The sequence below is a fragment of the Typha latifolia genome, chromosome 6 (genome assembly GCF_019914945.1).
Source record: "Typha latifolia isolate L0001 chromosome 6, TyphaL0001v2, whole genome shotgun sequence".
Taxonomy (NCBI): Eukaryota; Viridiplantae; Streptophyta; class Magnoliopsida; order Poales; family Typhaceae; genus Typha; species Typha latifolia.
In genome coordinates, this window is record NC_133091.1 from 765,568 (window position 1) to 786,175 (window position 20,608).

At 37.4% G+C, this 20,608-nt stretch overlaps 6 protein-coding genes across 6 annotated transcripts; 3 read left to right on the forward strand and 3 right to left on the reverse strand.

Moving 5' to 3' along the window:
* Positions 1–183: 183 nt before the first annotated feature.
* LOC140790467 (dirigent protein 25-like) lies at positions 184–765 on the forward strand. Its single transcript, XM_073140582.1, has one exon. It carries the CDS (start codon positions 184–186, stop codon positions 763–765), a length of 582 nt encoding a protein of 193 aa, XP_072996683.1.
* Positions 766–1,021: 256 nt separating this feature from the next.
* On the reverse strand, positions 1,022–3,796 carry LOC140790972 (caffeoylshikimate esterase-like). The gene is made up of 9 exons (XM_073141302.1): positions 3,638–3,796; positions 3,537–3,569; positions 3,354–3,447; positions 3,238–3,270; positions 3,009–3,155; positions 2,784–2,914; positions 1,974–2,111; positions 1,780–1,878; positions 1,022–1,581 (listed from the first exon to the last, which is right to left on the reverse strand). The coding sequence occupies exons 1-9, from the start codon at positions 3,638–3,640 to the stop codon at positions 1,297–1,299; spliced, it is 963 nt and encodes a 320-aa protein (XP_072997403.1). The 5' UTR covers positions 3,641–3,796; the 3' UTR covers positions 1,022–1,296.
* Positions 3,797–5,948: 2,152 nt separating this feature from the next.
* Positions 5,949–8,009, reverse strand: LOC140790170 (caffeoylshikimate esterase-like). Its single transcript, XM_073140125.1, has 8 exons — positions 7,934–8,009; positions 7,806–7,838; positions 7,626–7,719; positions 7,349–7,528; positions 7,082–7,212; positions 6,848–6,985; positions 6,576–6,674; positions 5,949–6,486 (listed from the first exon to the last, which is right to left on the reverse strand). Exons 1-8 carry the CDS (start codon positions 7,934–7,936, stop codon positions 6,190–6,192), a joined length of 975 nt encoding a protein of 324 aa, XP_072996226.1. The 5' UTR covers positions 7,937–8,009; the 3' UTR covers positions 5,949–6,189.
* A 2,316-nt stretch (positions 8,010–10,325) lies between these two features.
* LOC140791001 (probable membrane-associated kinase regulator 4) lies at positions 10,326–11,445 on the reverse strand. The gene has a single exon (XM_073141343.1). The coding sequence runs from the start codon at positions 11,260–11,262 to the stop codon at positions 10,405–10,407; it is 858 nt and encodes a 285-aa protein (XP_072997444.1). The 5' UTR covers positions 11,263–11,445; the 3' UTR covers positions 10,326–10,404.
* Positions 11,446–13,370: 1,925 nt separating this feature from the next.
* LOC140790817 (protein CANDIDATE G-PROTEIN COUPLED RECEPTOR 7-like) lies at positions 13,371–15,116 on the forward strand. Its single transcript, XM_073141098.1, has one exon. The coding sequence runs from the start codon at positions 13,589–13,591 to the stop codon at positions 14,918–14,920; it is 1,332 nt and encodes a 443-aa protein (XP_072997199.1). The 5' UTR covers positions 13,371–13,588; the 3' UTR covers positions 14,921–15,116.
* Positions 15,117–18,274: 3,158 nt separating this feature from the next.
* On the forward strand, positions 18,275–20,414 carry LOC140790338 (chalcone--flavanone isomerase). The gene is made up of 4 exons (XM_073140365.1): positions 18,275–18,464; positions 18,542–18,700; positions 19,738–19,961; positions 20,046–20,414. Exons 1-4 carry the CDS (start codon positions 18,356–18,358, stop codon positions 20,259–20,261), a joined length of 708 nt encoding a protein of 235 aa, XP_072996466.1. The 5' UTR covers positions 18,275–18,355; the 3' UTR covers positions 20,262–20,414.
* The last annotated feature ends 194 nt before the right edge of the window (positions 20,415–20,608 follow it).

Consider the following 20,608-nt stretch of genomic DNA (forward strand, 5'->3'; position numbering starts at 1 on the left):
GCTATATAAAACACAATCAACTAACTTGTTCATGAAATCCTCCTCAAAATGGAAAGATTAACACATGCCCACATAGCCAACTTAGCCTGTCTTCTTCTCTCAATCCTCCTCACAATTAGCACATCAACCTCTGCAAGGCCTCTGAGTCAAAGCCCACCACCGTTGAACGATGAATCCGAGCAAATGCTCACCTTCTTCATGAACGATGTCGTGCAGAGCAAACACCGGTCGTCGGCGCCGGTGAACGGGGCTGGTGTGCCGGTTCTCCCACCAAAGCCCATGGACCTCTTCTCCCCTAAAAATGGAAATCCATTAGATAAATCCAATCCAACCTTTAGTCCTAGCCAAACTACTAGTCCTCATAGTAGTTGGTTGCCAATGCTAACGAATCTACAAGCATTAGAGGCAGGGACTGTGACCATTATTGATGAAGAGTTCAAAGGCATACAAGAGTTTGGATTGCCACTAATAGGTAAGGTGCAAGGGATATATATAACTAGCTCACAGAATAGTAGTGGTAGTAGTAGTAGTCATATGGTGGCCATGAAGTCTACCTTTAGCGATGGCAAGTCGGAGGATAGTCTCAGATTCTTTGGCGTCCACGAGCTCAATCTCGCCGAGTCTCACATCGCCGTCGTCGGTGGCACAGGGAAGTATGATGGTGCAAATGGCTTTGCTATCATCAAAGCCATTGATTCAAATGATGCAGGCGGCGGAGACGAGAGCTTGAACAAAGTTCTCAGAGTCACCGTCTATCTCAAGTAATCTATTGAGAAGTAACAGACTTTGGCCTTGATGTTGTTAGATTGTTTATTTTTTTTCCCCTTCTTTTCTCTTCCAAATGTTGAACAAATTAATGTTTTTTCCCCCTGTTTTCTTGCTAAAGGAGCACAAAGATACAGTAAACTGCAGCAAAGTACATGCAATATTCTTGTAATGGTAATGCTATGTAACATGAACATGGAGGTCATATAAACAAAGATAAGGTTTATCTACATCGGAAGCATAAAATGTATCCAAGTTGTTCAACCAAATCATACCATCTTTTATTTTTTTTTCTCACATAAACCTTGCATTATTATTATTATTATTATTATTTGCAAGTAAAGCCATAATGGGTAGCGTTTCCAATATTGCACACATAGGCATTTACACAAACATCTTCAGGGCATCCTAGTCAACTTCGCATAAACCTTCATCACTAACAAGTTAAATAAGTTAATGAAACAATTTGTTCCTCGTGATAATTATGAACCTTCGAATTCATCACAGGCACCAACTCTAACCATAAAGACCTCAAATAAGCTCAACCTTCTCAGACATGTCGTCACGCTTTGCTTTCTGCTCCTTCTCCGACCTCTGGTCTCCGGCCGCGGTCCGGTCGTCGAGCCATGCGACGATGTCGCGGAACACGAGGTTGATGTTCTCCGGCGGCTCGCCGGAGGTGAGGGCGTGCCACATTCCGGGGTACAGCTTGAAGGCCTTGTCCTCGCTGGAGGCCGACTCATAGAGCAGCTTGCTCACCGATGGATCCGTGACTTTGTCGTCTTCGCCATGAACGATCAAGAATGGCAACGAAACCTCCACGGAGAAAGCTAGAGATATTATTCGAAGCAATAATTGAACGTAATTCGTAACAATCGCAAATACTTTTAGAGCATTGTGAACGAACTCCAATCAATCTGCCCTATTTACGAGGCAGATAATATTTATTTATCTCCCAACAAAGTACTTTAAGAATTAAAAAAAAATAGAGAGTTAAAATGACGAGAAATTTACCTGGTTTAAATTATTCTCAATGTCTAAACTAACCCGGAGAAGCTCTTTACCAGTCATCAATCTTGTCGCTCCTTTGTAACAATATTTATTCGATCGAATCTACCAAATATACTCACTCCATCAAAACAACGAAAAAAAAACCCACATATATATATATATATATATATATATATATATTAACATTAAATTATTACCTCCTTTCTCTTCTCTGGATTTTTATATGACATGTCAATTATATCTTGTGAAGGTACCAATTTCCACTTGGGTATGACAGCAGTTAATTTCTTCAAAATGCTAATCGCTATTGGATGAGGCTTCATATCATCAACAATCTGAAATTAAAAAAAAACATAGTAAAATATATGATTAATTGTACATAACCTCTTAAATTATCACTTTTTTTATATATAGTTATAAAAAAATTTTTAATAAAATTTAGCTATTTTTATATATTGCACCTTATATTTTATTTATTTTATGGTTCACACGTAATGTTTAAGGATTTTGTAACCCAAGCACTCTTATTTAACACGTTGAATTAACTTAGATGGTGCTAAAAAGAAATATTTTATTATAATATATAAAATATTTTAAAAACACCTAAAAACACCTAAATTGCTCTGGTACTTTTTGAGGAAAGATGGCCCGTAACGACAGTGGAAAAAATATGTAGAAAAGATGGTGAAAAGATATAGAAAATGAGAGAGTATGGTGAGGATATTTTAATAATTTAGTCAATATTACTTAGTTAAAATAATATTAAATATGAATTATAGGAGAAAATAAAATGTCGGGTTACAAAATCGTCGTAAATAAGATATGAATCATAAAATAAATAAAATATAGGATTTAAATTATAAAAATTTCTAATATTTACAATGTATATATAAAAGCAGAGATTATTTAAATGGCTAAAATATACTCGTCAGAAATTCTTTACACACTTAGGATAAAGACAAACAAATAGAATAGTCATTAAAATAAATAAAAAATTTATCCAAGACCTTGCACATTGGGGCCACAAGAACTGCACCATTCCAATAGGTTGACTCCTTCCTATGGAGGAGAAGAATAACAGCTCCTCCCATGGATTCTCCAAGGAGATATCTTTGTTTCTTCTTATTCTCTGGCTTCTCTATTCAATTTCCAAAGATCAAAATTTAGACTTAAACTTTTTTTTGAAATAATATGAGTAAAAAAAAAAAAGTTTATGCTCATTGAGTTTATACCGCAAATACTCATAAAATGATCGGAACAGTCACCAACAAGGTTATCAAAGTTTGATATGTATCCTTGTAATCCAGAAGATTTCCCATGGCCTTCATAGTCTATTCCATGAACAGCATAACCAGCCTTCGCTAATCGAGTTCCGGTGCCTAAATCGAATTTTATTCAACCTTCTTTTATCCATATTCAGATTGCAGATAAAGAACTCAGAAAACTATCTTAACATTATACCTTTCATAGTTATGCTGCATTCCACTGCATAACCTGGATAACACAACCATGAAAAGAATAAGTACTCATATCCAACAGATTATTCACTTGTTGAGGGATAAAGTTAATTACTATACCATGGCAGATAAAGATCAAAGCTTTTGGTTCCATCTTTTCTGGTAGCCATCTGCACGTGAATTGCTTCACACCACGAGAGTTGGTGATGAACTCCTGAGAATATAAACGTGAATAAGAAACTTAACTTATATCCTGAATAAGAAAAGGAATAGCCGAAAATAGATAGGTTAGTGGACACTGACCTCCTCATATCTTATACTTCCAAGGTCTTGCTCCTGAAAAGAAAATAGCATAAACTAATAAGATTAAACCATGAAGAGAGGAGAGTGTTCTTGGACATTACCATGATCAGAGCTCGGAGAGAATTTTTGAAGAGGTCTGGTGGAGATGAGGGGAGAGGAAAGAGTTACGGGGATAATAATAGTATGCCAAGAGAAGCTATGTTTATATAAAGAAAGTGGTCTCCATTTTATAGCAAGTGAAAGCCTGGATCCCTTGTATACGGCTTATAATTCGGGCAATATAATCAGCATTACTAAGTTAATTAATTATTCTTTGATTCATCTCCTTTTATAAAATCTATTATTTGTATATATTTTATATGGATATCCATTAAAACTCTTTATTTATTGAGGGTTTCTTCCGTGCAATCGAATTAATTCTTTATCAATCAATTTGATGAAGATCTAACGGTTAAGATCTTTAAGGGTATAATAGGAATGAAAGATATTACCGGTTTAGCCGGTAATTTTTTTTAGATATATAATCTTGCACATTATTTTTTAACAATTATATTATCTTAATATTTTATTAAGTAAAAGACATATATATCATTAACTGAGAGTAATGTATATATATTAAAATAAGGGTATTGATGTCTTTTATAATTAACTTGATGAAATTTTAATTACATTTTATCTTTTTAATTATTTTTTATTATTTACATATATCTCCCATTAGTTTAAGATTGATTTAAATTAAATTTTAATAGATAGAGATAGATAATTATATTTAAATTAAAGTTTATCTCCAAACAATCAAATTTAAATTATTTAATATTAAATGATATCTCCTATAATTAAGGCATAATTATATTTAAGAGAGAAATCTTAACGGAAAAAACGTGTAGAGCGCTTCTTCCGTACTTATCAATCACTTTGATGAAGATCTAATGGTTAAGATCTTCAAGGGTATAACAAGAAAATTGAAAAGTTAGGCACACGTAATTAATCTTCTTAACTGATATACTATTTTTCTTATGTAATGTGGTTTTGGAACCGGTACCGGAAAACCGGTACCGGGTATGAAAACTGGCTATTATAGCCGTTGGATTAAGATTATAATTTTTAAATGTGCATTGAAGTATTTGTCTTATTTCTTACATCAATATCTTTCAAACCCACCTAACCGCTAAAACTCTATTAATTGAACCAATAAGCTAAAAATACCCTTATTCTTGACTGTATATATAGAAATTTTTTGTTATTTCATCTGTTAGGTTACTGACTAGTTTGTTTGAAGAATTATCCAATTCGAATAGTGGTATATATATATATACTCATTTTTTATCTATTGTTTAGAAGAGAGTTATCGTTAACTATATATATTTTTTGTATATGTTTTCAATTGTAGAATTAAGCGTGTCGTATGAGGAGGTATTTAACTATTCAAACATAAAATAAGGAGGAGTATTTTGCAATAGATTTCTAGTTAATCTAGGTTCAAATCAGCATCAATTCAACAGCTTCTCATTGATTAGTACAGGCATTCAATACAAATTTCTATTTATCAAATTACTCGTGATTAATAACATTCTAAAGTAGTCAATGATGATCTAAATTGTTATCTCTCAGTCATTTTTCAAAGGCCCCAATTTTCTTTGCATCCATATGATCAAGAAAGTAGAGACAAAGTAAAGAAGATAAAAGTTGTGGGTATTAAATTGGTTTAGTTACTGACCAACAGAACTGAAAAGGATAGGAAGGGAAGAACAGCTTGCATTGGAGGCAAAGAAATGTACAATGAATTGACTTTTGGTTCGACTTATTGGGAGGCTTAATGTCCGTTTCAGACACTGGTGATGTCTAGAAGGAAAGGGGCATTAAGTTAAATACTAACTGGAAGTGTAGGGCATGACTTCTTTTTAGAAAAAACGAAGTCATTCGTGGACTAGTTTCATTCATAGGTGCCCATTTGTTTGTCTTTTAAGATAAATTACAGTTTATCCTTGTATGATTTAGTTCGATTCTAATTTTACCTTAAACTTAGGCATTTAACATTTATTATTATTATTTAGCAATTTGCTGACAGCTGAAAATATTGAATCATTGGTTTTGAATGAAAAAACTAACATTTGTGTTCACTTTAAAAAAAAAAAAAATATGTGGAACTATTTATATGATCTTCCTTCCTTTTTGACAGGGGAATTAGGGCAAGTTTATAAATCGATGGATTAGTTTGTGAAAATTCCTTGTCATCTAGGTCTAATGCAGACCTCAAGCATAAGTCCTCATTAGAGAGTAGAGGCCATCTTTCTTCTCTTCATCCTTCATTTTCAAGAGAAGGAACCCAACTCAGATTAATTAGCAATTCATAAACAAAGTTAGATATTCAACAGAATTTATCAATTACTCAATATTTTCACTACCTTGACATGAAAAAATTTTAGTAGGTTTGTTCATCACTGATATTAGTCTAGAAGATAAGCCTTGCGTGCAAATTCCATTACATACACACACATCATCATCCTCATCTTCAACTTCCCCACTTGCACTTGGCCTAACTTGCAACTTCTATCTGCCGACAAACAAATACTTTGTAGGTATCTAAATATTTCGATGACAATAACATTTGAAGAAAAAAGAAAATGACAATTATGAGCATCTGTTGGGGTTGTTAGCTAGTAGCTTTCTCCTCAACTGAGACAAGGAACCTTGAATCATGTTCGAACTTCTGTTCTTGCTCCAATCTGGAATCAGATTCAACTGCTCTCTTATCGAGCCATTCGACGATGTCTGCAAACACGAGATCGATGTTTTCTTGCGGCTCGCCTGATGTCAATGCATGCCACATCCCTGGATACAGCTTAAAGATCTTATCTTTGCTCTTTGCTGATTCATATAGAGATTGGCTCACTGATGGGTCTGTTACTATGTCATCACCTCCATGAACTATTAAGAATGGCAACGTCACCTGATATATATAGATACAGTAGAAGATAAAGTTGTGCTCTATGATCTGATTAAGATGGATATGTATGTGGAATAAGAGAATTTATTCACCTTGTCTAAGTTATTCTCGATGTCTAGGCTAGCCATGAGAAGCTGGTTGCCAGTCATCAGGCGAGGCCTTCCTTTGTAACATAAAGTATTGTTTCTAACCTGCAGGATAATGAGTTTGGATAAGTAGGGGGATAAAAAATATTATTCATAATAGTTATAAAAACTTTGGGATTTATGAAAGGGATAAAGAATTAAACTTCTGAAAAAGATGCGCCTCAGACTTTTTGCAATTTAATTCAGTGTAAGGGAAGTTTAAGTTGACTTTTTCGTACCTCCTTTCGCCGTTCGGGATTCTTAATCGAGCTATCGATGATGTCCTGCGTGGGGATTATCCTCCACGTTGGGATAATTTTACTGAGCTTTGTCAGAATATTGATGACTAGTGGATGAGGTTTCATCTTATCTGCAATCTGAAGAAGACCCAGAACTGAATACGTTGTTTACAAACTATTCTCAAATTGGATGATTTAAAGCAGAGGAGAATCTTATCGAGGTCGAGTAACAACCTTGCACATTGGAGCAACTAAAATAGCTCCATTCCAATAATTGGGCTTCTTCCTGTGAAGGAGAAGGACTACAGCTCCTCCCATGGACTCACCAAACAAAAATCTCATCTTCATTTCATTCTCTTTTCTCTCTGGAAAGGAATAAACTTCTTATCTTCAGAATTTTGATCATATATATATATACATATATATATATATATATATAGAGAGAGAGAGAGAGAGAGAGAGAGAGAGAGAGAGAGAGAGAGAGCTAGATATAAATCCTACCACATATACTTGTGAAATAATCAGAGCAATCGTTCACGAGATCATCAAAGCTTGGGACAAATCCTTGCAATCCAGAGGACTTCCCATGGCCTTCATAGTCTATTCCATAGACTGCATAACCTGCACTAGCAAGTTTTGTTCCAGTGCCTCTCATCGAGATGCTGCACTCCATGGCGTATCCTAAAAATAAGCAACCATTGAGAAAAGATTCAAAGAGAAACAAGAAAGAAAAAGAAAAAAAGAGTTGCTATTAGGAATCATATTAGAATTCTTCTACCATGGCACAGAAAGATGAGAGCTTTTGGGTCTCTGTTCGTAGGAATCCATCTACATGTGAAGAGCTTGAGTTCTCGCGAATTCGATATGACCTCCTGAAACCAAAAAGATTCATCAATATCTATTCAGATTGCTTTTAAAAGGATTCAATTCAAATATAGATGAGTTCCCAATTCCTAACCTCTTCATACTTGAAGGCTTCAGTGCTCTTCCCCTGTAACAGAGACATGAACATAGCAACGCATATTAGAAACCCAAGATTTCAGAAGAGAAACAGAAGGATTGGTATAGTTTGTTAGAAGAACTTGCCATGATCGAAAGATTTGGACGAAAAAAAGTGATGGGAGACAAAGAGGAGTAGAAAGGTTTCAGAATTTAGATAGACGGAAGGAGGAGGAAGAAGGTAGCTTATATACGGTTGGATTTATTATGACCGAGTTGGCATGAGCTGATCGGTCGCCGTCAACGGGGGGATGCGAGTCAAACTTCCTCATGTCCTTGGACGTGTGAAATCGTCTAATTGGTGCGGTGCACGTTTGACCAAAAGGAGAAACGGGTACTTGGCCGCCCCTGATTAGCGAGATGTAGCAAATTCCTGCAGGCGGGTTTGCGGACGATGTTTGCGATGCCAACGTCAACTAAGCAATAAACGGCTTTACTTTTAGGCGTGAAATTATTCAAAAGGTCCCGATCTTTCTCTTTATTATTATTAACACCCTAGTGTTATATAAGTAAATAAAAGCTATATAATATTTTTTTTCTTGATGCTAAAGTATTATCCAACATGATGTAATTTTTTATGTTTAAAATAGAATTAAATTTTTATTTAAGCCCATGATAATATTTTAAATATCTATTTCATTAAATTTTCATTGTTATTATAATTGACTTAGAGAAATTATATACATATTTATTTCTATTCCTGAGGAAATGAGATAATTATTTCAGTTTATAAAAATACTCTTATATTTTGATTTTTTTTAAAAAAAAAATCTTTTTTCAATCTACGGCATCTAAGGGTGATTAATTCATTTAAATAATATGGACCAGATGCGAAAGTACGTCACCCAACGCCTTCACTATGATTTGTCGTTAAAAGGGTTTGACTTTGAAGCTAAACAAAGTTAAGGACGTGGATTACGTTAGGCTACCGCCATTTCCCTTTTCTATTTCTCCCTCCCTCGCCATTAATGGCCTCAACAAACCCAACAGTTCCCATTCCAATCTAGAAGACTAAGTGGACAAAATTTAAAAGGAAAAGCTCCTTTTTTATTAAAATGAAAAGTAAACGCACACAATTTATTTTTTAACAACTTAAAATATTTACATTCGCTATGCAATAATTTAACCGCTAATTAAAATAAAAATATTATAAATAATTACACTAAGATTCTATAAACTGTTAATTTTCACGCATTCTAAGATTTTATTAATAGCTTTCCACGTGGGAAGACGTAAGCCAAGAACGTGTCCAGCAGTCCAGCTGCATGAGCCACTCACAGGACTCACGTGGGATTTCTGTCGTGTAGCCACGTGTTCCAATTATACACGTTCTCGAAGTTTTCGTGCGGCGGGCCGAACAGGCTACAGAAATCTCGTAGGCGTAAGCCCAAGAAACTTAGCTTTGGGCTGGGCCAAGTTAGGCTAAATAGGCTTTTTTAATAGTGGACAAACTTTTTAATGTTTAATTACACCTTAACCTCATTAAGTCTAACTATTATCAATATATATATATATATATATATATATGCATACATAAATTCAATAATTGATCTGCAAGGATAGGAGCAAAGGTTAATCTAAGTCATTTGGTTGCCATAAAAAGATGCACCCTTCTTTGTTCTTTTCCCAGGATATCAGGAAATGTTACAAAAGTTACATCAGATGTATGTCATGAAAATAACACATGCATCTACTATGTAATCAAGGCATATACTTTAACCCAAAAGAAAACAATTAAGGCATATAATATAGATATACCTAAACCTATATTAATATTTATATTCCATGTTCTAAGCCCACTAGACTTCCTAAGTGCTCAACATCATGAATGAGGTAGGCTAACACTTTTCACTTTGGATCTAATCTTGTCACATCTTTCACTGACATGCTCACTTAGTTTAAGGTTCATTTGTCTCCACCTGGACAACTCCCTTTAACTTGTTATACTTTAGACTTTAGAGGCAAGGAATGAGCGTGGCTTTGAGTGGATTGATCGAGTTCTTGATCATTTGTAGTTAGTTAGTTAGTATTTCCCCCCATTGCTTTAATGCAAGCTTTGAGTGCAATATTATATCAACTGTGGTGGTTAAGCATATCTGCTGTGTTGCATACTTCCTTGGCCCATGAATGCAATGTTTAGTTTTTAATATAGGTATCTCTGAGACATAATTAACTCCATAGTAGAAAGTTATCATGCAAATAAGAAATTTTAACTCTCTTACTGGAACTAGGCAATGCGGTGATGGCAAGCGAGTTGATTGAAACAAGCAATAGTGGCCCTACTCATCCTCCACTTAAGAGTTGCTTCTTGTTGGCTACTCAACTAAAGCAATTCAGGCTACTGTTTGATGATTCGTAGCTTTAAAGTTATAGTGACCAACTAAAGATTTAATCTGGTAGACAATTGCAGCGTCTGCAGTGTCTGAATCCCAATTAATTTCATGGTTGAGAGACTTGAAATTTATATTCTGAAAGAGAATTTAACAGAGGAAATGGAACTTAGTGTGAGCTTTAATCCATTAATGAAAACATAACAAAAGCTCAAGATTGAGAGCATTCTAAAAATCCTCTGGCTTCTCACACTCTGCAGCAATCCTAGTAGCCGAGATGAAACAGAGGCCAACATCACTCACACTCTTCCTCACCGAAGGCAGCTGCTGCTGTGACTTCTTGCAGTAAGCTATCATCCCCTGAATCGAATTCTCCAGCTCCGAGTTGGCGCTGCTACTCCTCTTCAACGCCGGCGTGGTACTCGACCCGTTCGAGCTCGCACTGGAGAAGGAGGAGGAGTTGGAAGAGGAGCACGACGTCGTCGCCGAATGCCGCACGAAGGCACTCGAAAAGGACCTCCTTTGCCCGCCACCGTCTTCGTCTTTGCTCTGGATTTGCCCAAATGGGTTCTTCTTCTTTGCGAACTCCGTCGCCTCAGAGCACCCGGTTTTGGTGAACAGAGACTTGAAGTAAGCCTTCGAGGCCTTGAGCTTGAGACCCAAGCTGGATTGCTTGATGAACGTAAGCTTCTTCGACCACGGCTTCTTCTTCCTCTTCTGCGACTCCACGACGAGCTCCTCGGCGCACTCGTAGAAGTAGTCCTCCGGGTTCAGCTCGCCGCTCACGTAGCAAGAAGTCGCGGGAGAGACGTTGCAGGATTGGAACGGCGTAGTGTTTGTCGTGAAGCTCTGCTCGAGCTTCTCCACCATCTGCAATCGCGGGGGGAGGTGCAGTGGGAGGAGCTTCCCTTTGTAGAAGAGCTCGTCGGCCGGCGAAGCGGCGGGCTCCCTCTGGAGCGGCGAAGACATGTGGAATTCGAACTCTCTTTGGTGGGGAGGACACGGGAAGGTGGTAGAGCTACTGAGGTCCATGTCTATGTACTCTTCTTCCATTAGTTGGTCAGGTAGAGGAGTAGTCTTTGCCATAGTAGACAAGTGATGTTATGTCTTCTTGTCTCCTTGGTGGGTTTTGAGTGTCTGGTTTGGTAGTGGTACTGATAGTGGTGATGGTGGTCTTTAGTAGGGGGGAGAAGAGGAGGGGACTTTGGCATTCCTTTAAAGCAAGGAATGAGCTAAGAAAACTAGGGAGAGTTGTACTAAAGGATGTCTTAGAATTTAGAAAGGATCAAAAAATGCATATCTTTCTAAACTATATTGTTTGTTTATATAGTTTATCCTCTTCTAAAAAGCTAACCAATGATCAAAATTCCTTAATGGTAGAAAGATTTTTTATTTTTTTAAAAAAAACTCTTATTCTTTTTGGTATATATTTTATATTAATTGAGTATATGTAAAGAAAAATCTAAAAAATCATTAAACTAAGGCAGAAGACCCCACAAATGCTCTTAATGATCTTCTGTTTTTTTTTTGGTCTCATTCTGATCTCTCTCCATCTCATCACACTTACCAATGTAGCGTTTAGTTACTCCTAGCTTTGTTATTCCAATGAGCTATCCCTTTCCCATGGTACTCTCTTATCAAGGTTACTCTTAGTATGGGATTATGTAGTCAGGAGCATTAAGTGTAAGAGGTCAATCAATATCTACTTTTTGAATTTGAAAGGAGCTCATAACCCAATACCTACGCAAAGACTTGTTAAAACTATAGAGCTTTTTTAATGAGTTAGTGACTTTGATAGCAACATTACAAGTTCCTTATATATATATATAAATTAGATAATTTAATTAACTTTAATTTCTTCATAAAATAAGTCTAATGGATCCGATCGGCTAAGATTATTCTATGTTTTGGTTGATCTAGTAGGCTAAGCAATCGATGTTGTCCCTTCCTTTTAGGGAAACTATAAGTTTAATCTCGACCGTTCGCATGAGGTTCTAAAGGGGATTAGGTACAAAAGAAGTCTCCAATATCTTTTTAGCAAATAATTGATCTTGAAATAGGTGTCGAGTAGACTGGCTTTGGATTGGGCTAATTGGTAGTGTCCCGTGACCAGGCTTGAGGACTGACTAAATCCGACAGTTTGTGGTGGATGGCAAAAGAAAGAAAGAAAGAAAGCCATTCGAAGCTCGAGGCATGCTCCTTTTTTTTTTTGCCTTGTTCCAAACGTTGGAATCCATGACTTACAAAGTTGAAAGCTATCTATAACAGCAGGTCTTCTCTAGAGATTATTTATTTATTGAAAGGTGGAGGAAATTTTTTTTTTTAAAAAACTCTACTTCATTTTTTTTTAATTCAGATATTTTATTGAACTTTTTTTAAATCATGTGTTTTAGTATGACGCGCAATTAATTTGAGGAAGATTTATTAGTTCAGTAAGTAATTATTAATCTTGCACATTATTTTTTTTAACAATTATATTATCTTAATATTTTATTAAGTAAAAAACATGTATATTCTTAACTGAGAGTAATGTATATATATCAAAATAAGGGTATTGATGTCTTTTAAAATTAACTTGATGAAAATTTAATTACATTTTATCTGTTTGATTCTTTTTTATTATTTACATGTATCTCTTATTAGTTTAAGATTGATTTAAATTAAATTTTAATAGATAGAGATAGAGAATTATATTTAAATTAAAGTTTATATTAAATAATTATATAATTAATATATAATTATATTTAAGAGAGAAATCTTAACGGAAGAAAAGAATATGTAGAGTGCTTCTTCTGTACAGTAAAGATAATTATTTATCAATCTAAAAATCTAACTGTTAAGATCTTCAAGAGTATAATATAAACATTGAGAAGTTAGGCACACGTAATTAAATATTTTTGACTAATATTTTTTTTTTACGTAACGTGGTTTTGAATCGATATCACTTTTACCGAGTATCAAAATAAATATTATGGCCGTCGTATTAAGATTATAAATTTTAACTAGCCATTGATGTATTTGCCTTTGTATATACAATATATATAGCTTTGAAAAAGTCGCAGCAAGTTCCTACCACTCGGTTTGCAAATAATCCGGTCTTAAACCAAACTGATAGGATCAATGGTCAGATCTAACGAATGGCTGAGATCAGTCCAGTAAACAATCCCTTTCTCTTTCTCCCTCCATCGCTTCAATCAGAGTCCCCTCACCTCACTTTCACCAATCTCAAGTAAATCGAACGGTCCAAAACCCCCATCACGATCTTCCACACGCGCCGAAGAAAAAGCTCATCCCAGCGACCCGCATCCCCAAGTCTACCCCTCTTCCTTCTCCATCTCAGATCTCATCGCCGCCGCCACTGCCACCACCACCCGACACTACCACCGCCGCCCAGATCCGAGATCTGGTCACCATGGGTAAGATCACCCCCTTCTCCTTCCTCCTCCCCTTCGTCATCCTCCTCTCCTACCTCTCCCCCTCCTCCGCCGAGATCAAAACCCTAACCATCTCCTCCGACTCCCGCACCTTGATCCTCTTCGAGAAGTTCGGCTTCACCCCTCGCGGCGTCGTCTCCATCTCACTCTCCTCCGTCTCCGTCACCTCTTCCCTCTCCATCGACCCCTCCCACCTCGGCTTCTTTCTCCTCTCCGACGAGTCCCTCCTCCAAGCTGCCTACGCCTCCGAGCAGCAGCAGCAGCAGAACGTACCCGGGTGCGTCCTTGAATCCCCCTTCGTGAAGCGCCTCTTCTACTTCACCGACCTCTCCCCTCCCCCTTCCGCCTCCTACAACCACAGCTTCCCCATCACGCACCCCGATGAGTACAGCCTCTTCTTTGCCAACTGCGCCCCCCAAACCCAAGTCTCCATGGAGGTCCGAACCGAGATGTACAATTCTAACCCCGACGGATCGAAGGATTACCTCTCTGTCGGCCAGTCTCCGGTCCCTTCGATCTACTACACCTTCGCCTTCACCTATGTCGTCTTCTTCGGCGTCTGGATCTACCTGACCTTGATCAAGCACCGGCTCAACAGCCACCGGATCCACCACCTCATGTCTTGCCTCATCCTGATCCGATCCCTCTACTTGATCTGCGCCGCCGAGGACCAGCACTTCATCCGCGTCACCGGCACGCCGCACGGATGGGACGTGCTCTTCTACGTTTTCCAGCTCCTCAAGGGGGTCCTCCTCTTCGCCGTCATTGTCCTCGTCGGCACCGGCTGGTCCTTCTTGAAACCTTTCCTCCAGGAGAAGGAGAAAAAGGTGCTCATGGTCGTGATCCCCCTCCAAGTGATCGCCAACATCGCCTCCGTCGTGATTGGCGAGAACGGACCGTTCATCCGTGACTGGGTCACGTGGAACCAGATCTTCCTCCTAATCGACGTTGCATGCTGCTGCGCGGTCTTGTTCCCCATCATATGGTCCATCCGATCTCTCAGGGAGACGTCAAAGACCGATGGCAAGGCAGCCAAGAATCTCGCAAAGCTCACTCTTTTCCGCCAATTTTATATCGTGGTGATCGGATACTTGTACTTTACGAGGATTATTGTGTACGCACTTAGGACGATCGCGTCGTACAAGTACCGGTGGGTGAGCGTGGCTGCCGAGGAGATGGCGACGCTTGCATTTTATCTTGTGATGTTTTATATGTTCAGGCCGGTCGAGAGGAACCAATACTTTGTGCTGGATGATGATGAGGAGGAGGCGGCAGAAGCGGCACTGCGGGAGGAAGAGTTTGAGCTCTAGAATGGAACAGATCTGGTGTGCTTCTATGATGCTATATGTTTTTACTTGTGTTGCTCCTACAGTAGTAAAATTTTAGTATTAGTTTCTATACAATCTGTCGAACTTTGTTACCTTTTTGAGCTATTGTGGATGAAATTTGATACGTGAACTACGTTCTTGAGTACTATGATAATTCAAATATTGTTGCATTTTTTAATCTGTACTTCTTCAGCCTCATTTGATCTGCTTCTCTTGATTATCCTGTTATGTGATAGTTTGGAACTCATGAGCTTCTAATAATTAATATATTATTCATATGGAGTGAGACCAGTTGGAATGGATTAATTCCGAAGGCCATTGCGATACATGATAATAGTCATCTGATGCAACACATGGTAGAAGACCAAGAAAGTACTTGAATAATTGCATTCATGGCACTATATTACTCCTTATCTCCTTTTTCTCATTGATTGTAAGCATGAATTTTCTTCTTCATTGGCATGATTCTTGGTTCCAAGGAATGTATGAGCTTATATGTTTTACGTGAAATACCTGTTTGAGGTTGTAAAATGTTGATGGTAAATTTATAGCTTTATCATAATAAGGTGGAAGAACTACTCGTAAGTAACGAAGGATGCATTCACCTTTCTTTTTTATCAGATCGAGTCAGTTTTAATCTTAGACTAAACACTCATTTCGATGCCGGAATTTGGTTTTCAGTGAATCAAATTAAAAGCTGATTAAATTGGGTGAAAGATTCTGCAAGCTTAATTGAATGATTTTCTATATTGGATTGAGGAAATGAAGAACTTTATTTGGCGTCCTAACAATTTGCTGGAAGTGACTTATTCAACTAGGGAAGATATAGATTTTCTGTAGCTACCTTTGGATTGTAAAATACCCTCTTTAACCATACAGTTGGAAGAACCCCTAACCTCTCCTGTGTATGGGTTAGTTTCAATGGAAAGTTGTATATAAGAGCCTGCCTGACTTTGTAAAGTTCCATAGAGATCTTTTGGCATCCAAAGGATGCCTTATTCCTTTTTGTTACTTGGAAGTGACCTTTTGATCTAAATAGTGTCTTTTTCGGTATTTGGTTGGCATTTGGCTATGTAAGGTTGATATATTTCTGTCTACTATGATAAATCTAAATCCCATTACTATGGAGAAGCTATAATATAGATTGTTAGACCACTGAGCAGTAGCACTATGAAAATTTTCAGTATAAATGCCATAATGTGTTAGCAGAAGTTTATACTGTATCATTTGAAGTTTCTGTATGAATGTAAAGAAATTTCCTTTAAATGAATCGTACCTGAGAAATGGCTAATGTTCTGTATACTGAATGAGTTGCAGCATTTTGCTTTTGGGATTGTGAAATTATTTGTTTTACTCCATTGTTGTAGTCATAACTTATAAAATGCCATCCGGTTATGAAGTAAGTTTGACACCAAATTATTGAAGAGCGAGCAAGATGTAAGTTGGCATGGTTGGAATTATGACAAATCACTAGTAAACTACACTAAAGCAGGGACATACTTCAAGATGTCACAAGCCGTAGCGACTCAGTTCAATATTTTTGTTACTTTTATAATGACTTATTACAACAGAGCAGTTACTTTTATAATGGTGATTGGTTTTGAAATTGTTGAAAGGTTCCAAAGGTTGTAATGGTCAAGTTTCTGATTGATTGACTAATGTTAGCTGTGAAAGAAGTAGTGAATATAACTAATTACAGGTTATAGAAGCAGCAGCAGCAGAAGATGACAGATAATATCATGACTAACATATTACAACTAGAGTGTAATTTCAATTGGTACTTGATGTAGATGTGTTGTCTATTGCAGAAAATTGCTTGAAATTAGATTGTCACATCTAATGCAGTGCTGATGCATTTCTAACTGGAGTGCAGGTTAGTGAAATTGAGATATTTAGATAAGTTACAAGCCAATTTCAGCGGCCTTTTTTATCTGCTAATGATACGATGCTTAACATTCTCTAGTGAGCACCTTAGTTGAAAGTTTGGTGACTATTGCTATCACATTGTTTCTGTGTCCATTGTGATTAGCTCTCGACATTTATTCAGTCAAAATATTCGTTGCATTTCGTATTTTACTTTCTGCTATTTAGCACATGTGAATATATGAGTCGGTAGGGAAATGTGTAGCCAATTTGAAATTTGCTCTCTTCCTGCCGCCTTTTTGTCCTTTTGTTGTGCTCATCCCTGCTTTATTTCTGTTTCCTTAGAGGAAAAATCTGAAATCAAAGGTTAAAAGTTAGATGAGCTGCCGTTTTTATGTAGACTAAGCTGATCATATTAAACTTGAGGAGTTCTCGTGTGTTTTAAGCTGATCTGCAGTGAGACAAAGCTGATCAGCAACAGGTGATGCACAAATTATTCCTCATCTGTTTGCTCTTCTCATTTGCTACTCGTCTGATTACTGCAGTCAATGCATTAATTCTACTATTCCAGGCCACCTCACTTTACTTGTAAACTAGTATTCGTCAGTCATCAATTGATTCTTAGGGTTTCCAGTTTGCATTTTTCTACATTTGTGCGTTCTAATCGTGTGGATAATGTCAGCCAAAAAGATGGAAACTTTAAACTTCATCCTCTTCTTTTCTCCTTTTTTTTTAGGTAAAATAGTTCAAACTATTAATTGCTTTCAAAATGCCAAAGCAGGTTACCCGTTAAAAGTCCATTGTCTACAATGCCATAACTCTGTCGAGGATATTATATAACTACAGAGTATATTTACTATATCCAACCCATCTGCCAGGGAGAAGTCTTAAATAATCTCCAGGTTTAGTTCGTTGTCACCCTCGCCAAGATATAAATGCGACGTTGTCCACCACCTAATCACCTATGCCTCCACAACCAAACCTTTCTCGTGGGGACTGACTGGTAGATCGAGGTGCCACCTTTGGAGCCAATTGAAATCTCACATGCCCACACCTACTCACCACCACCACCAAGTATCAACCTTCCTATTTGCCCTCGTTTTTGTCCTAAATTTATCCAACACCACATCCCATCATCACACGAATAATACATTCATAAATGGTGTTTACTGTTAGCAATTGCTGCATTAATTATCATAATTAAACTACGGGCAGATTCAAAGATAAAAATTATCGACAACTATTAAAGAAGGATTTATTTTATTTATAGTTCCTTATATAATAACAATTATAAATAGTCTGTTAAAAGTTAACTATAATGATAAAATTTTAAAAGAGTTAAGATATCAGTATCGACGTCAGGAAAATGCCACTAGTTACTAAGTGGGCATTGTCGTAATATACCCAAAAGAAAGGGGTAGTCGATCCTTATGGTTTGCAGTTTGCACCGCCACCGTCGCGTCTATTTATGCCGCATCGTCTCGATAGAAGAAAGGAGAGAAAAAAAGGAAGAAGAAAATTTAAGAGAGAAGAGGAGGAAAAGGAAAAAGAAGAATGGGAGAAGAAGCGGTCGTGGTTCCGAAGCTTGAGGTCGATGGGGTAACTTTCCCCCCGGTGATCCGACCGCCCGGTTCCTCGAAGAACCTCTTCCTCGGCGGCGCAGGTTAGTCCGCACCCATCGCCACATTCCTTCCCTTCGCTTTTCGCGGTAACACCGCTAAACATGCGCCGATTGCACAGGGGTGAGGGGTTTGGAGATCGGTGGCAACTTCGTAAAATTCACGGCCATCGGGGTCTATTTGGAGGTGGGCGCGGTGCGGTTGCTCGCCGGTAAGTGGGGCGGGAAGACCGCGGACGAGCTCGCCGAGGCCGGAGATTTCTTCCGGGATATATTCACTGGTGAATTCCTGTTCTCTCCCTGTATAGATCTCGGACTTGAGTACGTCATACGTTACATCAAATTGTTCACGAGGGTAATCTTGTAATTTACGATCCTGCCGTTCCGGAAATTCTCCACCTTATTCTCGTGATGATTTCCCTTGATAGAAGCGAGTGTAGATTTTTTTTTTTCAAAGAGAATTTATAAATTTTCTGCGAGTAGATTACTGCGTGGTTACTTTACTATGCTAATACAAATAAAATATAGTTGAGACTAAAGATTAATATTGAGTTTTTTATCAAAATATTATTATAATATAAAATATTTATCAAACTAGATCACGGTTTAAACTATTTTTCAAACTAGTACTGTAATGTTAGAAAAATTATTGTCTTAGTCAACGAATTTTTTTTCACCGTTGTTTCTATATAGAAAAAAATCGCTTTATCTGAAAACGATTTTATATAGATAGAATGACTAAAAATCACTGTCTGAGATAGTACAGCGATTTTACTATAATACTAATTTAGGAAATAATTTAGGAAATAATTTGAAGAATATTTGTTACCGTAGTAATCATTTTGGTCAAAAAACTCATTAATATTCCCTTAATTGTAGCTTTTTTTCTTATGTAATTTTGTCAACATGATGTGATTGTGCATGATTGATTTTTAGATTACATCATTTTTAGACGACGGTCTATAGTAGCATGTAAGAAAAAAGAAGCAACCCTTCAAAACATACAGCATATATAGTCATATATAGTCAAACTTTGTACCAGAAAGAATGCAACTACCTCATAGATTCTGAGACTCGGCATCAATTTTCAAGGCTAAACTTTCCCTCAGTCCATGGAAGAATTAAAAGAATGGAATTTTAGAGGAGGTCAAGTACCTAAAATATCTTAGTTTTTGTCTGTATTAGTTTGTATTTCGAACCTAACCAGATTCATTTATAAGCTTGACATGCAAGGATATCAGGTAGTAAGCACTATCATCTCCTTCAATATGTGCATGTTTCTTGACATGCTCTGATTGCTTTTCTTATTGTCAAACAGGTCCTTTTGAGAAGCTTTCGAGAGTGACCATGATCTTGCCGCTTAGCGGGCAGCAGTACTCCGAGAAGGTCTCGGAGAACTGCGTGGCACAGTGGAAGGCTTCTGGTGTATACACTGAAGCAGGAGGGGAAGCAGTGGAAAAATTCAAAGAAGCCTTAAAGACTCAGAACTTTCCTCCTGGCTCCTCAATTCTCTTCACTCACTCCTCTTCTGGAGGTTTAACTGTAAGAAGAAAAACTTTTCTAAGATTGCTTTGTTTGGTTTACCAACTTGTCTACTAACACATCCCCCCTGACCATACCCTTCAGATTGCCTTCTCAAAGGATTCATCTGTGCCGGATGCTGGAAATGCTGTTATAGAGAGCAAAGCTCTTGGTGAAGCAATTTTGGAGTCTATGATCGGAGAGCATGGCGTCTCACCTACAGCAAAGCGTAGCTTAGCGCTTAGGTTATCGGAGCTGTTCAAGGACTACAATGGCACGGAGGAGACGAAGGTGGAGAACCCTGTGACTGTGAGTGCATAACTTTGAGATGGGAGGATGTATGTAGTCTTCTGTCATCCATGTAAGAGTTGCCGTGATGGTAGCGAACGGTAGAGCGTTTTGAATTCTGGAATTGTTCTTGTGTTTGTCCTATTTCCTTGTTAAGCGAATAAGAATGGTATACCTCTATCTAAATTAAGAGCTGCAATATGATCAAAGATGTCAATAGTTCATTTGTGGCATGCCTCTGCTACTTATTATTTTGGAGTTGCCTCTTGTTCTTGTTCCTATGAATGTAGTTTTTTGTTTGACAAGCGGGTGTACTGTGTGTGTTTGGTTATTAAAAACTTGAGAAGAAAATTGACAGTTTTAGAAAATTCTTAATTTTT

What these genes read in the sequence shown, in the direction of transcription:
- LOC140790467 (XM_073140582.1), top strand. Translation starts at nt 184, where the DNA reads ATGCTCACCTTCTTCATGAACGATGTCGTGCAGAGCAAACACCGGTCG.
- LOC140790972 (XM_073141302.1), bottom strand. An exon ending in TTTGATCTTTATCTGCCATG is followed by an intron (nt 3,271 to 3,353) that starts GTATAGTAATTA and finishes TGTGTTATCCAG; the next exon opens with GTTATGCAGTGGAATGCAGC. An exon ending in ATCCAGAGAAGAGAAAGGAG is followed by an intron (nt 1,879 to 1,973) that starts GTAATAATTTAA and finishes TATATTTGGTAG; the next exon opens with ATTCGATCGAATAAATATTG.
- LOC140790170 (XM_073140125.1), bottom strand. An exon ending in AAGCCTTCAAGTATGAAGAG is followed by an intron (nt 7,720 to 7,805) that starts GTTAGGAATTGG and finishes TTTTGGTTTCAG; the next exon opens with GAGGTCATATCGAATTCGCG. An exon ending in ATCCCGAACGGCGAAAGGAG is followed by an intron (nt 6,675 to 6,847) that starts GTACGAAAAAGT and finishes ATTATCCTGCAG; the next exon opens with GTTAGAAACAATACTTTATG.
- LOC140791001 (XM_073141343.1), bottom strand. Translation starts at nt 11,262, where the DNA reads ATGGCAAAGACTACTCCTCTACCTGACCAACTAATGGAAGAAGAGTAC.
- LOC140790817 (XM_073141098.1), top strand. Translation starts at nt 13,589, where the DNA reads ATGGGTAAGATCACCCCCTTCTCCTTCCTCCTCCCCTTCGTCATCCTC.
- LOC140790338 (XM_073140365.1), top strand. Translation starts at nt 18,356, where the DNA reads ATGGGAGAAGAAGCGGTCGTGGTTCCGAAGCTTGAGGTCGATGGGGTA. An exon ending in CCTCTTCCTCGGCGGCGCAG is followed by an intron (nt 18,465 to 18,541) that starts GTTAGTCCGCAC and finishes CCGATTGCACAG; the next exon opens with GGGTGAGGGGTTTGGAGATC. An exon ending in CTTCCGGGATATATTCACTG is followed by an intron (nt 18,701 to 19,737) that starts GTGAATTCCTGT and finishes ATTGTCAAACAG; the next exon opens with GTCCTTTTGAGAAGCTTTCG.